At 35.1% G+C, this 17,312-nt stretch overlaps 1 protein-coding gene across 1 annotated transcript in view; it reads left to right on the forward strand.

Annotated features, from left to right (window-relative positions):
- Positions 1-17,312, forward strand: part of FBXL5 (F-box and leucine rich repeat protein 5) — a 42,309-nt gene that overhangs the window by 16,410 nt on the left and 8,587 nt on the right. Inside the window, exons 6-9 of the mRNA XM_032854705.1 lie at positions 1,727-1,852; positions 4,933-5,081; positions 5,697-5,779; positions 6,684-7,406. Of these exons, the coding sequence (XP_032710596.1) occupies positions 1,727-1,852; positions 4,933-5,081; positions 5,697-5,779; positions 6,684-7,406 (1,081 nt within the window). The remainder of the gene's footprint in view (positions 1-1,726; positions 1,853-4,932; positions 5,082-5,696; positions 5,780-6,683; positions 7,407-17,312) is intronic.

Genomic DNA, 17,312 nt, shown 5'->3' on the forward strand with positions numbered 1-17,312 from the left:
ATTAGGGCTGCCTTGGTAGTGGCTGAGAATAACTGACTCTGTTTTTGTCTTCAGCATAATTTTTGGTGATTGGTAATGCCTCATCCTAAATCACAATTTCATATTTATTTCATTGTGATAAGTTACTTTTACTTGTAAACAATTAAAGAAAATTTCTTTTTCATGAGCATATAGTGCAGTCATGGAGTAAAAGCAAATAATATGGCATACATTTTTCTTGTATGAAACTGAATTAAAACAGTTTCTTCTAAATGACTCTTTTAACTTCACATTTAAATGAAATTTTTTTGTTGTCTGTAATTTGTCATTTTGACATGGAAATATATATTTCTCACATAATTATAAATTGAAATTTAAAAATTTTTACTTTTTACGTTAATATATAGCATCTTTAAAATAACTTCTTAGATAATTTTTTAGCAAAGCTGTTTGAAGTATTGAGTGGACTTACTAAATGATTAGAATTATTATTATTTTTTAAAGATTTTATTTTTTTTATTTGACAGAGAGAGAGTGCATAAGTAGGCAGAGTGGCAGGCAGAGGGAGAGGGAGAAGCAGGCTCTCCCTTCACCGAGCAGGGAGCCTGATGTGGGGCTCTATCTCAAGACCCTGGGATCACAACCTGAGCTATAGGCAGCCGCTTAACCGACTGAGCCACCCAGGCGCCCCAGAATTATTATTTTTATGTAGAATAATTTTCCTATTTGAGGAAAATGAAATATTAAGTGAGAAGTCGAGAGAAATATGGATATATTTAATACTTTCTTGTTCAGCTATATTTTAAACTATTTATAACTAATTAATAGGGATTAACACATAATTAGGTACTATTTGATGTAAAGAGCAAATGTAAAAGTGCTGAGACTTCTGTGATCTTAACCGATCTTAAATATGCTTCTCTGTTTTTTAATGTTTAAACAAAAAGTTTCAATAAAAAATTTTTTTTTTTAATTTATTTATGGTGTTTGTTTCTAGTGTCTCTCAATCAGAATTTATTTTTACCACCATCCAGGGAACATTTTGAAATGTCTGTGGAGACATTTTTGTTTGTCCCATTTGGGGGGATTTTACTAGCCTGCAGTGAGTAGAGGCCAGGGTTTATGCTAAACACCGTATTACAATGCACAGTACAGCTCCCCACTGCAAAGAATTACCCAGCCCAGAATGTCAGTACTGTTAAGATTGAGAAATTGTAATTTAGATGTAATGTTAAGAGTTCAGTAAATTAATTCTGCATTGTCTCTTACTTCACAGTTGTATAATTTAATCTCCAGGATCTTTACATTTATGATTTAGCTTTACCTTAATCTTTCCCCTTTGACTATGTTCCTATCTATTGCTGAATTGCCGACTATTCACTATTGAGCAGAAAGTCTTTGCTTACTTTTGTTTATTAGCTATCATCATTTGGAGGGTATTGCTGGTGCCAGTGTGAAGCCACAGTAGGGGAAAAAGGTTAAGTTCTTTTCAATGATTTCTAAAATTGCATGTAAGACTATTGATAATTATTTTTCATAATTCTTTTTAGTATGTCTGAAATTCCCTTGCATATTATTTAAGTGTAATTTTTAAACCATAATTGAACATTTCTAACAATTGCTGGCCCATTGCCTAGAGCTCAAGTATTTTCTGTGTGCAGAGATTTTTATTGTAAATAGGTAAATTTTTTTTTTAATGGTAGCTGGTCTAATCTTACTTTGTTCCTTTTATTTATTTGTTGAGTAGGTGACTGGTATAGTGGTCCAGCAACTGAACTTGATACTGAACCTGATGAGGAATGGGTGAAAAATAGAAAAGATGAAAGTCGTGCTTTTCAGGAGTGGGATGAAGATGCTGATATAGATGAATCTGGTAAGCTGCGTTTGGAATTAAAATGCGTACGTGGTGCTTTAGTAATTAATATACTTAACAGTTAAGTGCTTATAAATTATTAGGTGTTAAGATTTGCATATTTTGTGTCTTTTAAAGAAATTGGAGTTTATAAGCCTACTACTTTGTAAAATTTGAAAGAATAATAAGCAAACTTAAAATTTATTCTGTTTAAGTGTATATAGGATTTTTTCCCATCTGTTATATTTAAATACTTAAATCAGAAAATAATGGCTATTCTCCTTATTGAAGTAATGTACATTCATTATATAGCACTTCGTAGTTTATGGTGTGTCTTTTAGGACCATTTTATTTGATCAGTTCAGCATTATTTATTGAGTCATCGTGGTTTAGAGGAAGGAGCATGAAGCTGTTGAATCTGTTTATTCATTTGTAAACCATCATACTACTTGCTTCACAATGTTAATGTGGAATTAAGTTATGTATATATGAAAATTCTCTGTAAATGACAAGGGATTATAATAACTAGTCTAGCCATTCTATAAGTACTGTGGGAGAATTGAAGGGTGACTAAGACTTTATTCTTAAAGAACTCATCTGGCAGAGAAGTTAGAATAGGTAATTCTTAATTCAAGGTATATAATTAAAAATGCCACAGTAGAGGTGCAGAAAGACGCTATTTGGGAGTATACAGGAGGAAGAGAAAAATTCTTAGGTACTATTGTAGGAGATAATTACTAAAAGACAGTGAAAGAGTTAAAAAAAATGGACAAGACATTCTAATACCTGGTAAAACTGAAACTGTAGGGAATTTTTATGTATAACTTGCTCATTTAAAAAATACTAAGCTGGGGGCGCCTAGATGGTGCAGTTGGCTAAGTGTCAGACTCTTGGTTTCTGCTCAGGTGTTAATCTCAGGGTGGGATCCAGGCCCACGTCAGGTTCTTTGCTCAGCAGGGAATGTGCTTGAGTTTCTTACCCTCTCCCCCGCCCAAATAAATAAATAAATCTTTAAAAAAAAATTTTGGCAAAGAACCAAACGTAGAAAAGGAGGACTATAAATATAAAGATCTGTGAAATGAAGTCGCTACATTGTGTTATGGTTTTGAACATTTAGAGGATGCTACACAAGAAAGAGGTCTGTTTCAGCTAGATAGGGTGATATGCTCACCCTGTGGCAAGAACTTTCTTGGGCATGAGGTTAATAGCGAACAAAATAGGAAAAAAAAAATCCTTGGCCTTACAATTTGGAGAGGGGAGGGGCCTCTGGGTGGCTCAGTCAGTTAAGCATCTCCCTTTTGGTTCAGATCTTGATCTCAGGGTCCCGGGATCAAGCCCCACATGGGGCTCCTTGCTCAGCCAGGAATCTGCTTCTTTCTCTCCAGCTCCCTCTGCCCCTCCCCCTGCTTTTTAACTCCCTCTCTCTCCTCTCTCAAATAAATAAAATATAAAAAAAAAAAAAGAGGGAAGATAAATGATAAACACAGGCAAAATATATATGCTGTGTTGGATAGTGTCAGGAGCCATGGAGGAAGAGAGGAAAGAAACTAGAATTTTAAATAGGGTGACTAAGGTCTCCTCAGAAGTTTGAGCAAAACCCATGTGAGCTTTAAAGTCTTTACCAAACTTAGTCTATTTGTCTCAGCACTTGAGGAAATAACCAAAGAAGGCTTATCAATAAGCATTCACATTGAAAAGGAAAGGTTAAGGCTGTAATGATTGAGCCGTGTTAAGGTAATATATCCGTTCAGCTGTTTGGTGTAGCTAAGACTAAACTTTGGATCTACCACCTATATTTTATATTAGTGCTTTTTCAGTTTAGTTGTCTTTTCTAGTCTTGCAGGAAGATATTGTTCCTCATAGGATATTTAATTTCTTAATTTTTAAAATTTTTTTTAAGGATTTCCCAGTAAAACAGATTTAGATAGGGAGGACCACAGAAACAAAAGAATTATTTGGGAATAAAATCACCATAGGATAAATAGGGTTTGCCAAAAGTCATTTTTATCTTTGTACTTTACATATGTCTGACTAATAAATAAGAAATTTAGGTAAATCTGTAAATATGGAACCATTAGTCACAAATGCAGAATTTTTTAAAATATTTCTTTCGTAAGCTACACTCAGTTTTATTTTAAATGAGACTTTCTTAAAAATGAGACTTTCTTAATTCTGTTAAACTGTTAGAGATATTCAGGTTACATCTTTAGGTAAGCGTAATAATAATAGTGCCCTGAGAAAGGTAATACAATTATTAATTCATTCTTTTTGGTTTAGTTGGCATATTTTTTTCATTTATATCAAATTGGAGTTTGTAGTGTTTTTGTGGTGTTGGTTGTTAACAGTGTGGCATCCTATTGTAAACATCTAGGTTCTACAGAAGTTACTAAGCAAAAACCAAAAACCACACTTAAAAATTCTAACGTACTTTACTTTTACTTGATTTGTTATGACCAGGCTCATTCAATTGTTTTAAACCCTTTTTAGCTCCATGTCCCTTTTATTTTTCTAAAATAACAAATGATACTTTTTATCATAGTTATTTTTCTTTTGATTTTTTCTTGAAGAGCTTCTACTGTTCTTTTAAATACTCAATATTTTTCCAAAACTTTTTCAAGTTCCTGAAGCTGAAGTTATTTTTTCTGTCTCTGCTATATTTACTCATCACCTTCAGCCTCAAAGCAAGTGAAAAAAAACTTTCATGCTCATTATAAAGTTTTTTTTTTCCCTTCTGTCCCTTTTTAGTTGATGTCAGACCTGTTAAATATTAAGTTCTGGTGAGTGAGATCTTATCCATTGAAGTTGCTTTACATATATAAGGGAGTTTAAGAATAGCATAAAGTATTAAAAAAAAAAAGAGAAAGAAAAGGGGTTGACCTGGTTGACCCAGCTGGATAGGCACCTGACTCTTGATCACAGCTCAGGTCTTGATCTCAGGGTAATGTGTTCAATCCCTGCACTGGGCTGTACACTGGACATGGAGCCTACTTAAAAAAAAAAAAAAGCAAAAAGTATTTCATATTTAATGACTTGGTGATTCCTTGAGTAGCCTAATATAATTACTGGTATCAAATTCTTAGATTTTTTAATTCATTTTACAGAAGAGTCTGCAGAGGAATCAATTGCTATCAGCATTGCGCAAATGGAAAAACGTTTACTTCATGGCTTAATTCATAATGTTCTACCATATGTCGGAACTTCAGTAAAAACTATAGTATTAGCATACAGCTCTGCAGTTTCCAGCAAAATGGTATGTATAAATTAGTATTAGTTTGGGTATTAAGAAAAAGTAGCAGTGATCTAAATTTGGTTTACTTATTCCTGAATTTAATGAAGGAAAAAAAAATAGCTGTTTACTCAGGAGAGTGCCTTCCCATGGGCAGCCATACACTGCTAAATTTTTATGTTATTTCATTTCAATTTTCTTAGTAGTTTTGGTATATAGGTACCCTCTACACATTATAGAAAAGGAAACAGAGACCAGGAGAGGTTAAACAATTTACTTAGTTTCACAGATACTAAGTTCAATGATGAAGCCCAGTTTTTTTTAATGTTTCTTTATATGTAAGACTTGGTAAAACAGGCAAGTGAGGTTAAATCACACTGTCTTAAAAGTGTGTCTTGTCCTCCATCAGAATCTCCTTGGGTATTCCTTAGAAATGTAAATTTCTTGGGTCTAATCTCATGGTTATGAAAACAGGTTGTCCAGAGTTTTGAGTCCAGAATATGTATTTGTAATGCGAACTGAAGTGATTTTTTACATGCACAAACGCTTGAGAACCACTGACTTATGTTATTTACTGAAAGTTATTTACTAAAAGTTATGTCTTTCTTAATCCCCCCCCCCCCAACCCCGCCCCACCAGGTTAGGCAGATTTTAGAACTTTGTCCTAACTTGGAGCATCTGGATCTGACCCAGACTGACATTTCAGATTCTGCATTTGACAGGTTAGTTATTTTTTGGACATTTCAGTATAATGATTTCAACCTATGTATTAGTAGAATTGTTCTGTAGTTTCTTATTTCCATAATTGCAGTTTAATTGTACTATAATTTTTTACTATTAGATCTAAGTCATATGTGACTTAACTTGATAGCACCCTCCAGTTCTTTGCTTCTTGTTCATAGGATCCAGCTGATCCAAAAATTCAATTTGCATCATCCTTTCATCTTTATAATCCTCTACTGTGTCTAGACCTTTGAGCCTTGCTGGGCAGTCAATGTAGATTGGCATTATATATTTTTAAGAAGTTTCCAGTTTCATTTGGGCTCCAAATGCCATTTGGCAAAGCTTTCTCTTACATTCTTCATATTCTGGAACTATAACATTTTCCTCAAGCTACAGTCTTCATAGGTTTTATTTCCTTAGATACCATCACTTTCTTTCTTATTCTACCTCACCCTTCTCTGTCCCCCTCTAGCATTTATATCAGTATCTCTCTTCCTGTTTCAGAGGGAGAGGTGTACCCTTCTCTGGCTATGGCTAATTCTATCCGAATTCCTAGAGTTTGTTTCTTCTGGATCTTCCTCCTTTAATTAGTTATTCTCTTTGGTGTGTGTACAGCCTTTCCTCCCCTGGTTACTTGTTGGAATAATATGTGAAATCTCTCCTTTTTGTATCTTTGTCCTCCTACCCTTATAATGGAAGGGTAGCAATAATCTTAAACTCTAATTACTCTTACTGTCTTTTCTAAGTCCTAGTTTCTAAAATGATGCCTGACAATAGGTACTCAGTAAATATTTGATTATATTAGATTTTAAATCTTTTAGTTTCTGTCTATTCACATATAATCAAATGCTTTTGAAGATTTTAACAATATCCACTAATAGTCCTATTATTTCTTAATTACAGTTGGTCTTGGCTTGGTTGCTGCCAGAGTCTTCGGCATCTTGATCTGTCTGGATGTGAAAAAATCACAGATGTGGCTCTAGAGAAGATTTCTAGAGCCCTTGGAATTCTGACATCTCATCAGAGTGGCCTTTTAAAAACTACGAGCAAAATTACTTCGACTACATGGAAAAATAAAGACATTACCATGCAGTCTACCAAGCAATACACTTGTTTGCACGATTTAACTAACAAAGGTATTGGAGAAGAAATGGATAATGAACACCCCTGGACTAAGACCGTTTCTTCTGACAGTTTCACTTCTCCATATGTGTGGATGTTAGATGCTGAAGATTTGGCTGATATTGAAGATGCTGTAGAATGGAGACATAGAAATGTTGAAAGTCTTTGTGTAATGGAAACAGCATCCAACTTTAGTTGTTCCTCCTCTGGTTGTTACAGTAAAGATATTGTTGGATTAAGGACTAGTGTCTGTTGGCAGCAGCATTGTGCTTCCCCAGCCTTTGCATATTGTGGTCATTCATTTTGTTGTACAGGAACAGCTCTAAGAACTATGTCAGCACTCCCAGAGTCTTCTACATTGTGTAAAAAAGCATCAAGGACTAGATTGCTTAGAGGACAAGACTTAATTTACTCTGGGAGTGAAAAATCTGATCAAGAGACTGGACGTGTACTTCTGTTTCTCAGTCTGTCTGGATGTTATCAGATCACAGACCATGGTCTCAGGTAAGTAATTAGTTGCAGAATATTAAGAAGTGGACATGTTCACATTCTCAAATAGAATATAAAAATTTCAATTTAAGTCATTCCTTTTTAGCTGATTTGTTTAACTGAAAGAGTTAACCAGAATCTGTCTTACTTCAAAGCATTAGAACAATATAAGTTGAGCTCAGAGTTTAATTTCAGTCCATTTAAATTCTTTGTGAAATATGGAAGAACATTTAGAGTTTATTTTTTTTAAAAAATTTTTGTTTATTTTTCAGAGAGAGAGAGTGTGCGTGCATATGCACAAAGTGGGGGGAAGGCAGAGGGAGAAGCAGACTCACTACTGAGCAGGGAGCCTGAGTGGGACTTTATCACAGAACTCTGGAATCCTGACCTCAGCCAAAGGCAGACACTTAACTTATTGAGCCACCCAGGTGCCCAGAATGTTGAGTTTAATCAATAGTCAGCAAATGCTTACAAATTTTCCAAGATTTTAGTAGATGAAAAATAAGATAGTTTTTCCCTCAAGGGCTTGTAATAGAGAACAAAATAAAATATACCATATTCCATTGCTGTGTATTATCTGTGTACACTCTTTAAGGGATGTCGTATAGAGATTCTGTGGGTATCAGAGGAGATAGAAGACATCTCTCATTCAGTTGTAGTAAATGATCAGGAAATTTAATGAGGAAGGGTGCCTGGCTCTGTCAGTCACCAGAGCATCTCACTCTTGATCTCAGGATTGTGAGTTCAAGCCCCATGTTGGACATGGAGGGAGCACCTGCTTAAAAAACAAACAAACAAACCAAAACCCCCCAAAAAAAACAGAAAGAAAAAAAGAAATTACACTGAATTGAATCTTGAAGAAAAATGAAGGATTTTGATAGGTGACAGTGGGAGAAGACACCATTCATTCCAAGCAGTGAGGATTACTTGAGCACACAGTACACATAGTCGTAAAGCGCTATTGTAATTGTTGTTTGGTTATTTTGTTGTTATGGCTGTTCTCAGCATTATTAATGTGCAATAATTATTTCATTATGTTTGATAGGAACTTTTGGAAATTTGTTTATGTGTTTTCTCTTTTACCTTGTAATAGACTTGAATTTTATTAAGGTTCTTTGATAATGGGATGCTAGACATGTTAAACAATGAAAATTCATCCAACATAAAGCCTAGTATTCTTCTTTTCTTGTCAGTATGATCTTTAGCAGATTAAGTTGGACTCAGTAAATGTTTAGAGACTTGGTATTCCAATTTGGTTGTGGTGAATGATATGTACTGGGTGATGATAGGATGTAAGTTTATAAAAATAGATTGGTGATATATAAGTGGAAGGTAGAAGAGCAGAAAAATTATTTTTTGAGTAGCCTTCTGTATTCTTTCTTTAAGAAGCAAGGTCCTTAAAAAAGGTATATATTTCAAATGTACCCACATGGTTTAATAATTTATAAAAATGTTTGCAGTTAAAACCCTGTTTTAAATTTATAGGGAAGTTAGCAGAAAAGTGATCTTTGTAAAGAGTTTTTAAAAATTTTTTTATTTTTTAATTTTATTAACATATAATGTATTATTTGCCCCAGGGGTACAGGTCTGTGAATCATCTGGCTTACACATTTCACAGCACTCACCATAGCATATACCCTTCCCCAATGTCCATACCCAACCATCCTCTCCCTACCCCCGACCCCCAGCAACCTTCAGTTTGTTTTGTGAGATTGAGAGTCTCTTACGGTTTGTCTCCCTCTTGATCCCATCTTTTTTTTTTTTTTTTTAAAGATTTTATTTATTTATTTGACAGACAGATCACAGGTAGGCAGAGAGGCAGGCAGAGAGAGAGATGGGGAAGCAGGCTCTCTGGCGAGCAAAGAGCCCGATGTGGGGCTCGATCCCAGGACCCTGGGATTATGACCTGAGCCTTTTTAAAAGATTTTATTTATTTATTTGACAGAGATCACAGGGAGGCAGGCAGAGAGAGAGGAGGAAGCAGGCTCCCCTCTGAGCAGAGAGCCTGATGCAGGGCTCAATCCCAGGACCCTGGTTCTTGATCCCAACTTGTTTCATTTTTTCCTTCCCTACCCCCGACCCCTTGCCCTGCCTCTCAAATTCCTCAGAAAATAATTCTATACTAATTTATTGGCATTAATATTAGAATTTGGCCTACTAAAAATCTTCAAGGGGTACAGAATTACATTTATTATTATTTCATCATTTAGGATTTTCTTTTCTCTTTTTAACTTAAAATGAGTCATGGTTTTTTATTGGGAATTTTTGGAAAATGTAGATTATCTGTTGAAGTAATTTAGTGCTGTTATATAGCCTTAAGTTTTACAAAAAGCACTGCTGAGTTGTATCGGAATTGAATAGCCAGAGTTTAGAATTTTTGGTCTTTGAGCATGATCTACTTGTACTGCCTTTTTTTTTTTTTTTTTTTAAAAAAAAAAAAAAAAAAACAACAAAACAAAAAAACAAAAACCAACAACAAACTTTAATAGAAGTAACAAAATACCTGAAGTACTAAAGACAAACTTAACAAGTAATGGACACCATCTATGAGAAGAAAACTTTAAAATACTGAACAACACAGAAGATACTCATTTAAACAAGCAGAAAGTTCTGCCATATTCTTGAATAGAAAAAACCAACAACATAACGAAGTCAAAGCTCCCAATATTATCAGTTGGTTGGCCAAATACAGACAAAAATTCTAGGAAAAAATCATAATAAATACTGCCTTTGTAATTTATTAAACCACATTATGAAACTAACTATATGCAAACAGAGTGGTATGTGCTTATAACTAGAAAAAAACAGAATAGAAAATGCATCTAAATCTATAAAGCATTCTTTTCGTTTGATAAAGAGAGCTCTTCAATTTAAGTAAAAAAAAATGAGTTACTAAGTAAATTAAACTGAGTCAATAATAAGCCATTTTGAAAAAAAAAACACATAAATTTGGATTCCTGCCTCATATACAATAAATTCCAGATGGATCAAAGCATTATAAATGAAAAATTAATCATAAAGTATTAGTGGCAAAAAACTCAAGCACATAGAGTTCTTTTATAATCTCAGAATGGTGAAGGCCTCTTAACCATTACAGACAACTCTAGAAGCTTTGAAGTAGCATATTAGTAAATTCAGCTATATAAAATACAGTTTTTCTGCCTGAAGAAAAAAATAAAAGGCAAGTGACAAATGGGGAAAAAATTGCAACTTATATCACAAATTATTCGTTTTCCTAATGTGGAAACATTCATACCAATTAATAAGAAAAGCGAAAACAGCTGAAAATTTGCAAAGCATATGAAAAAGCAAATTACAGAAAATGACATACAAATACTTAACTCCTGAAAATATGAAAAGACACTTGATCTCATTTATAATAAGGAAAATATAAAATTATAGTTTTGTAAGATAAAATTTTCACTTACACATTTTGGCAAGTATTTTAAAATTTGATAACACAGAGGCACTTCATACTTCTTGCTAGAAGTGTAAGTTTTACTGCTTTTTTAAGTTATAAAGAAACTACCTGGGAGAAGTTCTGTATTTTATTTTCTCTCATTTTTTCTTTTTGTCATTACAATCTTTAATAAACTAATCTCTTTCTTCCTGGAGAATGGAAGGGTGGAGGTGAAGCATTCATTAGCTCAGAGAGGTAGCTCTTCTCGGCTCCTAGATTCTGTTATGTTTTATGGGACCCACTTAGAGCTCTGTTAGGTTATGTGTTCTTATGAAAAATGTTGGAGAAAATACTATGGTTCACTGACTTTGGGGCCAGACAGACTTGCTGTAGTTGATACTGGTTTTTTTTTTTTTTTTCTATATAACTGGCTTTGTGTAAAATACTTAACCTAGCCTTATATAAGGTGAATAGGTGACACAGAGTAGATTTTCAGTAAGTAGTAATAGCTGTGTAATGATTGTTTAGTTACCTTTGACATGAGCCTTTAGAAATGACATGTTTATATTGTAAGAAGACAGTATATAATACATATAACATACAAAATATGTGTTACTTGACTGTTTATATTATGGGTAAGGCTTCTAGTCAGCAGTAGGCTACTAGTAGTTAAGTGTTTTGGGAGTCAGAAGTTAATGCTTGGATTTTCTGTTGCGCAAGGTGGGGATTGTTGTGTGCTTACCTCTGCAATGTTCAGGGTCAACTGTAGATTTGAATATTACCAGACTCTTTAAAAATTGGATATCAGATATGTTATAATGAATTTATCCAGCACAAAACCTAATACTTCCCTGCCATTACAAGAGATACTTAATAGGAGATGATTGCAAAAATCTTTCAGAAGGCATGTACCAAGAATGTTTTCTCCTGAGGTAACTGCTGTTACTATGGCTTGACTGCTGTGCATCATTCCATTAATTTTCTTTTTGTTCAAATACAAGTGCATAGATTGTAGTTAAAGCAATACAAAGTAAGACAACCATATTCTCATTCCTTTTTAAACTTTTTTTATTGTATTTTTATATGTGTATTCCTGATAATGGTTTTAGTTGTTTTTGAATGTAACTTGTTTTGTTTTGTTTTTTTTAATGTAACTTGGTTTTAAAGAATTAGAAATTTTTGGTTCCTAATAATTCATTTTCCAATACCATTATCTTTTTCATTACCACAATACCTTATTAAAACATATCTGTAGCTCTATTCAGTTGTTTTTTTTTCTTTTTCCTTTTTTTCAGTTTATTTTAAGTAATCTCTACACCCACTCTGAAGCTTATATTCAAAACCCTGAGATCAAGAGTTGCATGTTTTTCTGATGAGCCAGCCAGGCACCCTTCAGTTGTGTGTTCCTTTTTTTTTAATTTTTAAAATTTTTAAGTTAAAATTTTTTGTTTTTACTTTTGTTGTTGTGGTGGTTTTTTTTTTTTAAAGACATTTTTTTAAACACTTCTTAAAAAAAGATTATTTATTTATTTATTTGACAGACAGAGATCACAAGCAGGCAGAGAGACAGGCAGAGAGAGAGGGGGAGAAGCAGGCTCACTGCAAAGCAGAGAGCCCATGTGGGGCTCAATCCCAGGATCCTGGGATTATGACTCAAACTGAAGGCAGAGGCTTTAACCCACTGAGCCACCCAGGTGCTAATGGTGGTTTTTTTTGAGAGGGGGTACAAAAAGTGATTTTATTTGGGGACAGGACCCGTGGGCAGAAAGAGCTGCTGCCACTTTTGTTGTTGTTGTTGTTTTTTTTTTTTTTTTTTTTTAAGATTTTATTTATTTATTTGACAGGCAGAGATCACAAGTAGGCAGACATGCAGGCAGAGAGATAGAGAGGAGGAAGCAGGCTCCCCGCTGAGCAGAGAGCCCGACGCGGGACTCGATCCCAGGACCCTGAGACCATGACCTGAGCCGAAGGCAGAGACTTAAACCACTGAGCCACCCAGGCGCCCACTTTTGTTGTTTTTTAAGTAGGCTCCACACCCATCGTTAAGTGTATGGTAGGGCCCAAATTTACTAACCTGAGATTAAGACCTGAGCTGAAATCAAGAGTCACTCAACTGACTGAACGACCCATGTGCCCTCAGTTGTATTTTCAGCATGAGCGGTTTTATTATTCAAAGAATGAAATAACACCTATACCTTTTTGTAATATTTCAGAGCTGCAGTGATATCTGAGCAAGTGGCAGTTTTCCTATGTTTTCTTAGTTTTATTGGGGTATTTTTAAATAAGTCAGAGTTTATTAAAAATTCTGTATAATTAAAAATCAATTTCAAAGAGAGTCAGAATTTTTAATTTATTTTTAAAATTTACATATAATGTATTATTTGCCCCAGTGGTAAGGGTCTTTGAAACATCAGGCTTACACATTTCACAGCACTCACCATAGCACATACCCTCTCCAATGTCCATAACCCAGCCACCCTATCCCTCCCCACTCCCACTCCCCAGCAAGGGAGTCAGAATTTTGATGACTATAATTAAGAGGTATCTTCTATTTACTTTTAGTGAAAAAGGATTTAGAAACTTCCTGATAAGCTTTGGAAAATGCTAGGAGGGGGACATATTTCATCTAAAAGCGGAATTATAGAGGGGATAGGGGTGAGGGGATGAGGTAATTGGGTGATGGACATTAAGGATGGCACATGATATAATGAGCAGTAAGTATTATATAAGACTGAAGAATCCCTGAACTCTACATCTGAAACTAATACATTATATGGTAATCAATTCAGTTTAAATAAAAAATGCAAAAAAGTAAAAGCAGACTTACAGGGCTTTATTTGACTATATGTTTCCATCCCCACTTCCCTCCAAGGCATAATTCTTTTGTATTCATTATGTTGGTTTAAAAATTATTTCATTTTGGGGTGCCTGGGTGGCTCATTTTGTTAGGCATCTGACTCTTGATCTCAGCTCAGGTCTTGATCTCAGGTTGTGAGTTGCCCTGCATTGGCTCCACACTGGGTGTGGAGCCTCCTTAAAAAATAATAGTAATAAAAATTATTTCAAGATCAATTACAAAAAGAAAAAGATCAATTACAATAGTAATTACAACTGGTGTCAATGGGTTTGAGAACAAATAAAACTCACATGTGCGTACAACAGAGGGGCTAATTGGGAGCTTTCAGTCCTGCATTAGTCATTATGTTCTATTTAGGGACGGGGTAGCTTGAGTTTTGGCAGATTGGTTATATGGGGCTTGTTACAAGAGCATTGACTATGAGAATGTAGATTGAAAATCAATATTTTTTTTAAAGATTTTTATTTATTTGAGCGAGGGAGAGGATGGGGGAAAGAATATGAGCACAGTGGGCAGGGAGAGGGGCGGAAGAAGAGGGTGAAGCAGACCTCCTGTGGAGCAGTGAATCCAGTGTGGGCCTGCATCCCAAGACCCTGAGCTTGTGACCTGAGCTGAAGGCAGGCACTTAAGTGACAGAGCCACCCAGGTGCCCTGAAAAATCAATATTTTAAAGTAAATTGAAGCCTTAAGGAACAGATAGTGTCATGTGTAGTCTCAGTGCATTGTTTTCAGGTTTTTGTAGGAATGATATCTTGGCTGTTACTGATTAAAAGTAGCCTCTTATTTAAATCTCAACCTTCTTTGGCCCCCTCACGTTGCCATTATTGTTTTGTGATACACTACTCTTTCTCTCCTTGACCCTAAGGCAACTACTCTTCAATTTTTTGCAGATAGCATATATTATTGTTAGGTCTTGCTTTTTAAGATTCAGTCAGATACTCCCTGTCATTTAATTAATTTAGGCTATTTACATTTAACATAATTATTGTTACGGTTATTTTTATGTCTATCATCTTGCTGTTTGTTTTTCTCTTGTTTTACCTTTTCTTCTTCTTTTGTCTTTTCCTGACTTCTTTTGGATTTATTAAGTACTTTTTAGTATCTTATTCTGTTTCTCCTATTGGCTACTACCTCATGTATTTAGTGTTTTCTCCAGAGTTTGTATGCATTTTTGTAAAGTCATTGTTTACTAATCCCATCATTATCATTTATTGGTCTGTTTCAATTGATTGATTTTTTTCCCTCATTCTTTGAATGTCTAGTATGTCATGTGATACCACATAGTGTGAATTATACATTGTTGAATTCTGGATTTTGTTCTGTTTCTTTAAAGATTACTACTTTTTTAAAAAAAAAGATTTTATTTATTTATTTGACACAGAGAGAGATCACAAGTAGGCAGAGAGGCGGGCAGAGAGAGGGGGAAGCAGGCTTCCTCCTGAGCAGAGAGCCCAATGTGGGGCTCGAAACCAGGACCCTGAGATCATGACTTGAGCTGAAGGCAGAGGCTTAACCCACTGAGCCACCCAGGAGCCCCAGGATTACTACTTTTGAATTATTCCCTGCTCTGTAATATTTCTATATATCTTATATATATTTCTATAACTTTTTTTTCTTACTGCATGTATTGTCAATACTTTGTTTAGTGTTTCTTTCCTTAAGTTGAGGGCAGAACCTGTATTTTACTCATCTTGGATTTTACTGTTTAGGCTTGTGTCTGACATACTTGGGCATTGGTGATAAAAGGTAGACTTGAGTGATCTTCCTCAAATGCATTTTTTTTAACTTGTTATTACTCTTCTTTCTAAACCTTTCAGTGAGTTTTGTTACACTTTGGTTAGGTCCAAATTCTTGGCCCTTGCTTACATCTATAGTTTATATCTTTTTATCTTCTTAAATCTCTAAATTTTTACTTGGTCACATCCTCATCCCCACCAAAAGAAGACGAGACAGATGTCTCTCTCTCACAAACAAACAGACACACACACAGAGCCATCCTTTTTGTAGCCATATTCAACTGTTTTCTCTTTCTTCAAGGCACTGTGTTTCTCATCTTTAGGCATTTGAATTTGCTCTGTCTGTAACCTACATTTATTGGCTAACTTCTGTTTGTTTCTTGGGGTGCCTGGGTGGCTCAGTTGTTTAATTGTCTGTCTTTAGCTGAGGTCATGATCCCAGGGTCTTGGGATGGAGCCCAGAGTTGGACTCTCTGCTCCCATGGGGAGCCTTCTTCTTCCTCTCCCTCTGCCTGCTGCTCCCCCTGTTTGTGCGCTCCCTCTCTGTCAAATGAATAAGAAATCTTAAAAAAAAAAATTAATGTCTCTTCTTACAGGAAACCTTTTTGGACTCCCCTTCTCCCCACATCAGTGCCCTTCTGTATGTTCCAGGAGACAGTCATATGGTATTATAATTGCATATTTATTTTTGATTTGTTTGATTTCCCATTAAGCTCAGTGAGGGCACTGACTGCCCAAGTTTTTTCTTCAAGTATACTGTGAAAAGAAGTTTTATATTCCATGCAGTCTGTCCTTAGTGTGCTGAAAATTTTAAATTTTAGGAAATGGAGCAGCCTCTGCATCTCAGAAATAGTTTCTGAGATCTTTTCAGACCACTTTTTTCTCCTCCCAGATCCACTTTTTTTTTTTTTTTTTTTTCTTTTAAGGTTTTATTTATTTAGGGGCTCCTGGGTGGCTTAGTCAGTTGAGTGTTAAACTCTTGATTTTGGCTTGGGTCACGATCTCAGGGTCATGAGGTCAGGCTCTGCTCTCAGCTGGGAATCTGCTTGAGATTTTCTCTGCCTTTGTGCCTTCCCCATCCCCATTCTGCTCACACACACACTGTCTCTCAAGTGAATAGATATATCAAAAAAAAAAAAAAGATTTTATTTATTTAGAGTGAGAGAGAGTGTGCATGTGAGCAGGGAGAGGATCAGGGCAGGGAGAAGGAAAGAGAGAAGAGAATCTCAAGCTGATACGGCATTGAACATGGAACCTGGTGCCAGGCTTGCTTTCATGATGCTGAGATCATGACCTGAGCTGAAATCAAGAGTCCACTCAACCAACTGAGCCACCCAGGTGTCTTGAGACCACTTTTTAAAAGCTGTTTATTATTTCTTATTAGAGAAAAATAATGAACTTTAAACTTTGTACTATCTTCCTTTAAAGACCAGTGTCTCTAACTGCTGTGGTCCAGTCAAGCCACTGAGTTCCTGAACTGCCACTGTTGTTAATTTGAAATCTGAAGGGATGGCTCAAGATAATTTATGATTACAAAAAAATTTGTTTAAATCAGTTTTGTTTTTTTGTTTTTGTTTTTTTTTTTTTTTCAATCAAAATGTAAGGGGATGTATGCATTTAAATATCCCTTGGGGCTTGGGGTTTTGATAATTTTTTTTTAAAGAATTTTTTATTTGAGAGGGATGAGAGCAAGTGAGCATGAGCAGGAAGAGGGGTACAAGGAGAGGGAGAGAGAGAATCCCAAGTAGACTCCCTGCTGAGCTTGGAGCCTGATGCAGGGTATGATCCCATGATGCTGAGATCATAACCTGAGCCAAATTCAAAACTTAGATGCTCAACTGACTGAATAATCCACCTGCCCTGATAAATTTTTTTTAATAGATCAGTTTCTTCTTTTAAATATGCAGTTACAAAACTTTAAAATGTCC

This window comes from Lontra canadensis, unplaced genomic scaffold (genome assembly GCF_010015895.1).
Source record: "Lontra canadensis isolate GAN:19392208 unplaced genomic scaffold, GSC_riverotter_1.0 scaffold1, whole genome shotgun sequence".
Lineage (NCBI taxonomy): Eukaryota > Metazoa > Chordata > Mammalia > Carnivora > Mustelidae > Lontra > Lontra canadensis.